This window comes from Hylaeus volcanicus, chromosome 2, assembly GCF_026283585.1.
Source record: "Hylaeus volcanicus isolate JK05 chromosome 2, UHH_iyHylVolc1.0_haploid, whole genome shotgun sequence".
Classification (NCBI taxonomy): Eukaryota; Metazoa; Arthropoda; class Insecta; order Hymenoptera; family Colletidae; genus Hylaeus; species Hylaeus volcanicus.
The window spans coordinates 21,507,803-21,515,180 of record NC_071977.1 but is presented as its reverse complement, the minus strand read 5'-3'; the positions used below and the strand labels follow the sequence as shown (position 1 = coordinate 21,515,180).

The following is a 7,378-nucleotide window of genomic DNA, read 5'->3' as shown; positions in this document are numbered from 1 at the left end:
ATTAACAAATATACAATATTAGTGTCTTAGCCGATAAAGATTGCTTTGATTCGTCGTATTCGATTAAAGCAAGCAAAAAATCCATTTAAAATTCGTCCCTCAAGAAGTCGAGAAAGTTTGGAAGTGGTGTTACTTGAAATAGTTTGTAAAATAAACCGTGAGACGAGCACGAGACCGTAAAGGGTTAAAACGAGGCAAGTTTTGCATGAACCAACAAGCGCTGTTCTTACGTGTGTATTTTATCGGAGGATCCAGCTGCCACGGTTTAGTTTCTCGGCTTGTCCATACGGTGTGTGGTGTATGTGAGGCTAAAGATTTTTTGCGTACGTCCTCTGTCGCGTGTGCGTAAGTGTGATTACCGGTTTTCCAAACAGAGACGTCAAGCACAACACAACAGGCGAGTAACGACGGAAGGAAAAATAATGGAAAGATATACAAATTCCTCGACATAGTACAAAGCATATAAACTCCTCATTTTTCCAATAGCCTAGGGAGATATAATAAGTACGCATAACAGATAAGTCATTACGCGTATAACATAGGCATCTACCGAGTAGCCGGAGAGTCCGCGACGAAATTGGACAAAAAAAAAACCAGTCTTGTTTTCTTTTCTTTACAAATTGTAATCGCCTCGATTCCTCGAGTTTCTAGCTCGTGCTCGATAATATACAACGGATAAGCTTTGCAAAATTCTTCCCTTTGTACATGCGATTCGTTCTTTACGAGATAACGAACTTACGAAAAACACTTGATACTTGGCACACTTAGGGGTGTGCGGGATTCCAGAGAATATCCAGGATTCTCGAGTTTATGCGGGATCCCGAGTTGATTCGAGATTCCCGAAAATACACGAGATGCCGCAAAAATCCCGGATTCCCGAGAATATCCAGGATTCTCGAGTTTATGCGGGATCCCAAGTTGATTCGAGATTCCTGAGAATACACGAGATCCCGCAAAAATCCGGGATTCCCGTAAAATGTCCGGGATTCTCGAGTTTATGCGGGATCCCGAGTTGATTCGAGATCCCGCGAAAATCCGGAATTCCCGAGAATGTACGGGATCTCGAAAATTTTCGGGATTCCCGAGAATGTACGGGGTATAGAATAATATTTGGGATTTTCGAAAGTGTTGTTATTCTTGAAAATTTCAGCAATCCGAATGTACGGGATTTCGAAATTCCGGGAATCCCGAACATTTACGGGATCTCGAAATTCACGAGAATCCCGGATGTATTCGGGATTCTGAAATTCTCGGGATTCCATCCCGATCCCGGGAGAAATTCCCGTCCCGACCGGGATCCCGCACACCCCTAAACACACCTGAATGATTCAAATATTCGAATATTATTCTTATATTAATTGGAATATCGAACTGTTCGAATTTTCTTAAAATACTCGAATATTTTAGGCATTCAAGTATGTGGATATTCGTAGCATTTAAAGAATTTGAACAATTTAAGGCCACCATTTTTGTTCCAACTTTATTTTCATTCATATTTCAACTCACGCACAACATTTCTATTCCTATCTATAAACAAAAGAAACTCCCAACAAAAACAAAAGTAGCATAAATATTAAAAGAAAACATCTTTCATTAAAAAAATGATGTTCCAATAGTAATATTCGAAATTTATTCATAATAGCGAAATACTTACAAACTATCCTACTATCAACCCTCTGCGGTCCGTGTTTTTTTGACTTCGGTACATTTTTGTCGAGCCTCGTTCGACGTAGGACCGCAAAGCGTTGAATCGTTCAATTAGTTTCAGTCTCAGTTTGTAGCACGCTTAAGAAACTCGTTTGATTGTAAAAAAATACATCTGAACAATCTATGAACGAGGATGTCAATGATATTTTCTTTAATTACACATCACAATTACTATTGTCATAGTAGTCCATCTGCCTACATATTAAAGATTAATGGATAGATCGTGTAACTCGTCGTAACTCGTTCGAAAGAGTCCAGAGGATATATTATGGGGCTCTTTTTTTAATCTCTTTAGGGATGTTAAACATACGTTTGCTTTTATAGTAAAATTACCATTATTTACAATCGCCATACCTTTCGGAATTAAATCATACATCGCATTAAAGTGAGACAGTATATTTGTATGTTGAAATTGATTCATAAATAAAAATTGCTTTTCTATTTAGATTAGAACAAAGAAAAATCCATTTAAAACTCGTCCCTCAAGAGATTAAAACTGTGAACGCAATACTATTTAACAATTCGTAAGGGATGTATTCTTACAATTTTTTACGAGACTAAAAAGGCTGACGTTTTGTACATTATTCGAGATAGCATGGACTGATGAGGTATTTACATTTAATTCGATCCAGACAATGTCGAAGCACTTTGAAATATTTTATACGAACCGTAGACAGTTTTGCGATTAATTGTTCGAAACACGAGACTTTAATAGCGATACTTGAACCCCTTACGGCCCACAATATTGCCGTACGGGACTGATTACTCGTTAAATTTCGCGATTCGTGCACATTACGCTAAACTGCATATTACGAAGAAAGAAAACAGATGGATATTTACGCAACCGCAATTGTTAACTTCGAATTACGCATTAAAGTCGGTTTCGTAAACATACAAGCGTGTAAACATCATTGAAAATTGCCTAAACTAAAGATTGCGTTCCTGGTTGTGGATTTTCCGGACATCCGATAGATAATAATAATAATAAATGAAAAAAAAAAAGAAAAAAATAGTCATACGCAAGCGCATTTTATTTAACGTACAGAAAGACAGATCTTTCGTTCGAAGTAATACCATTTGTTTCATCTCTATTTCTTCCGCATCTAAATGTTTGTACCGCAGTCTTCCAGGGTACAAAGTAAAAAAGAATAAAGTAAAAAATACCGGTCATTCGTCGTGGCGTGCAAATCAAAACACAAAAGGGAAAGAGAAAAAAGATGAATGAACAGTCGAGAAGAAAAGGGGGAAGAGACATATAGGAGGAACTACGGCAAAATAAAGCGAAACAAAGGAACAGAGAAAAAGAGAGAGAGAGAGAGAGAGGAATTAATAAGAAATAATTCTGTATAACTGTGCGATCCCTCTGATGATCTCAGTGTTTTATTTTTGTATAGAGTGCATAAAACATGTAATCTTCAGAAACGTAAGGCGAGAAAAGAGGCACGGTTTGAAAAACAGAACAAGACTTAAAGTAGTAAGCGAAATAAAAAAAAAAAAGAAAATGTATAAGGGAGATGTAGGTATAAATACAGACAGACGAATTTAGGCTGCGAGGATAGAGGTTTAAAGTTTGTGAACGTTTTTTCGGACATTTCCCAGTGCTGCTTTATGTAATACCCTATATAATATATATATATATATCTATATATATATATATATATATATGAAAATTGTATGAAAAATCAAATCAGAAAATGATGTACTGGATGTTGTTATTTATAATTCCATCATTCTCCTTGTCTCGTTGGTAACAGTCATATAGTTTCAGTTTCAAACAATTTATAATTTTATATAATAATGATTTATTACTTTAATTGTGATTACTACAACCAATAACAAAACGTTTATTTCTTTTTAACCATATTTCATGTGTACAATTATGTACACTTTGGAAGCATTATATAATAAAGCCGATATATGGTCGGTTTTTCTTAATAAATATAAATAATGTACAAGGGAAAATGGACATAACAATGTTATACACTACCGCTCAGAAGTATTTGCCAGATGAACGTAATTTAGAGGTTCTTATCAGTGAATTTTCCGTAACTAACTTTACTCCTTTCTTTTCAAAATGAAATATTCTCGACAGACTTGGCGATCCATGCTAAGTCAACATTTTAAAAATTGAATATTTTAAATAGCAATACAAAATATAATATTAATAAAGTAAGTTAACATATTTATTCCAAATCTCCAAAATGTGGACTTAACATAGCTTGTCTTTGAGGTTACACAGGAATGGAAGTGAAGAATCTTTAAATACTTTCCTTTGTTTAAGACTCTAACTACTTTTTATCAAATTTCTAACACCATAGCTTGTTATGATGATCTGTCGCTGATCAAACATTTAATTGTTTCTTAATAAAACATATGTATCATTTATCTACATATTTAAAAACATATTTTATCCTTAAATAATGTTGTTACTTGTGTTGCTGTTGATATATGTTAAAAATACTAGACGTGCAAATACTTATGAGCGATAATTATGTAAATGCGCATATAACATATATTCTTTAGTATATAATGACATTTAATATGTATTATATGCGCTCTTACACATATACACACATCAATAAAACGCATACATACATTGTCATATGAACATCATAAAATATAAATATTAAATTATCGATTAACATAACTTTATTTTCCTATTTATCGCTCTGTAGCAATTACGCGTTATTGCTGAACAGATAAACATTGTTTCAACATCAAACATCAAGGAACACCGCAAAAAAAACTCAGTTTTAAGTATTTAATGTATTTCGCTTATTAAAACAAACCAAATGCGCGAATTCTCCAATGTTACATTTAATTTAAAATAAGACGAAATTGAATCATACTTAAAGCTATTGTTTCGAGAACTTCTTTTAAGAATTTTACTTTTACAAAGTATATATTTTGCAATGTTCCTCTCCTGTTAAAAATAAAAAGTATATCTCGCTGACTATGAACTATGCTTAACATTAATTTCATATTATTTTCTCATTTATGTGCAATTGTCATTATAATGCTGTTTTTTTAGGCACATGTTCCAAGAAGTTGATGCCATTAGTTTAGCAAAAAACAAAATCACATATATTTATATCATTTTTACGTATCATGACCATATACGTCTAATAATAAATATACATTTTCGTCAAATATTTTCGGCATAACAAGAATTGTTCACATACTGCATCACAAATTATCTGCATCACTTTTTCTTACAGAAACAAAATACTTAAAAATTGTCGCGCATTTCTTCCAAAGAAGACTAGGTCAATTTGTAAATTATAAAACAGTACATATCTAATAGATGCGTCAATAGCTCTGAAGGTTACAAAGAAAATACTTCTTATTGCCATCATTCACGTCAGATATTATCAAATGTGTAATCTGAGAAAAAGAATTTAACAGAAATAGACTTCCTGCATTAATTTATATAAAAACTTGAATCATTCATATGAATATTTTTGAAATAATATTATACAAAGTATCTAGATATATATCATATATATATCATATTTTATATATATATATATTTCACATAATTGTTCTTAACAGGTACCTTCTTACTTTAAGAACATTGTGCATGTTATAGGCATATTAAAAAAGGAAAATATAAAATCTGCATGGGATTCTTTAGAGCCTGTTCCTTATTAATGCACTATTTGAAAGTTTCAAGTTTAATGTAATTGCAAAATTCAAAACTGTCAACAACTACGCCATATATCCTGAAAGTGTCTCCAATAAAGCTCGCTGTATCGATCTCTTAAATTTAAATTGCCTAAATTATAAAACGATCTTGGCTTAAGATCAAGGTAAAAATGTATTAAGTTCGCAAAATAGAAAATGGAGGTGGCCCAGTTTGCCTCATCATCATTGCAAAACTGCTCAATCCTTCCTCTCCGTTATTTTGACTATTCTGATTATTTTGAGAACTGTTTATATTTTTGTTTCTACTGCTATTATGACTTTGTAAGTGCTTCTTTAAGTGATCCTTCCTATAAAAGGCTTTGCCACATTCTGTACAAACTTGATTTTTGCTACCTGAGTGAATAATCATATGACGAGCAAGGTGTTCATTGCGTTTAAATGCTTTGCAACACATATTACACTGATAAGGTCTATCCTTATTATGACCTTGTTTGTGACGATCTAAATGTTCCTTACGCTTTAAACTCGCACCACAAATATCACAGATGTGAGGTCGCTGTCTATGATCTTCAAGGTGCTCATGTAATGCTTCACGGTTTTCAAATCTGTACGCACATTCTGGACAATGATAGATTAGCATACCTTGAACATTTATAATAAGTATGTTAAGATGCAAACCAACATTAAGTAACACATATTCAATTTGAATTAAATTTTTATACAAGCACTTACCATTGATATATTGTGGTTCAACTTCAAATTCAATTTTTGGTCGAACTTCTTGGCAACTATGCGTAGAATTATTGCCATTTTCCTCGTATTTAGTTACATATGGCAATCCCAGAGTACTAGAACATCGTGCTAAATACTCAGACGTGAGTCTAAAATCTATTTGTAAAGGATCTGTCATTGTTGCTGCATCTACTTTCTGAATAGTTTGTGTCCCAGAAGACTGATGGGATATCTGTGGACATGTTTCTTTATTTCCACAACTGTTCTCGTTTCTATTCTCATCTGTTTGTTGGACATGTGATTGATGTCCAGAATATGCGTACCCAGTCACATTAGACTGGTTATGTTGATGGCTGTGAATCTCTGATGAATATTTAATATTACGTGGATCATAAGCCATTTTTTGGACAGTGACAAGTTATACTTTCTTAGCATCTGCCTATAAATACGAAATCATCACTGTAGAAACAATTAATTTTCAAAGCTACAAGAATAAAGCAAGAATTATTAATAAAATCACTGTCAGTGTAAAGATCAGTGATTTAATATATTCAATGAATTTCTTTTAAAGCTTTCATATTATAAAATAATTAATTTTTCAATTTTGTGTGTCAAGATTATCAGATAAATCTGAATAATACTGCACATAACAATTCAAGTATGTTGGTACATTCATAAGAATGTGTATGTTAAATAAATGTAAATTATGTTGTAAATTCAATGCGAATGTGAGATTTTATTGAGCAAGGTCAGGGCAGGTGTCTGCATACCGTTGAATACGCATTGTAATTTGTAACACTCGCTGAAGGTATCGTCGTAATTGAGAACAAAAATATTTATTTAATGATATCAGTTACATGATCGTATTTACTCACCCCTTGCATGCAGAGCTAGTTGTAAAACCAGCACATCGTTGGTCACTATTTATTTGTATTGAGCTTGGCCATCTTTACATACATCAGCTGCTGTGCAAATTCCGAATCTTTCCTCTGCGAGACTGTTCGTTCCACAAAACTGTATTCCTCCGAGACGTGTCAATAGTTAGCTCGTTTACGACCCATCCTACCGTGTACTTAAATAACACGACCGATCTCTTAATCGCGATCAAAGCACTTTTCAGTACGGTTCCATTTCGAAATGCGCAACGATACGATAATTACAATAGAAAACGTATGCCGCATTTAAAAGAGGCGGCTATTTAAGGGGTTCGACAAAGAAATACGATTCGTCGCAAGTTCACGACACCCTATGTTGGGTTCTAACTAACAAACAGTAACTATTTCGTTTAAATTGT

General features: G+C 33.4%; 1 protein-coding gene across 1 annotated transcript; it reads right to left on the bottom strand.

Annotated features, from left to right (window-relative positions):
* Positions 1 to 3,491: 3,491 nt before the first annotated feature.
* LOC128872846 (zinc finger protein 880-like) lies at positions 3,492 to 7,378 on the bottom strand. The gene is made up of 3 exons (XM_054115933.1): positions 6,960 to 7,378; positions 6,085 to 6,523; positions 3,492 to 5,994 (listed from the first exon to the last, which is right to left on the bottom strand). Exons 2-3 carry the CDS (start codon positions 6,482 to 6,484, stop codon positions 5,528 to 5,530), a joined length of 867 nt encoding a protein of 288 aa, XP_053971908.1. The 5' UTR covers positions 6,485 to 6,523; positions 6,960 to 7,378; the 3' UTR covers positions 3,492 to 5,527.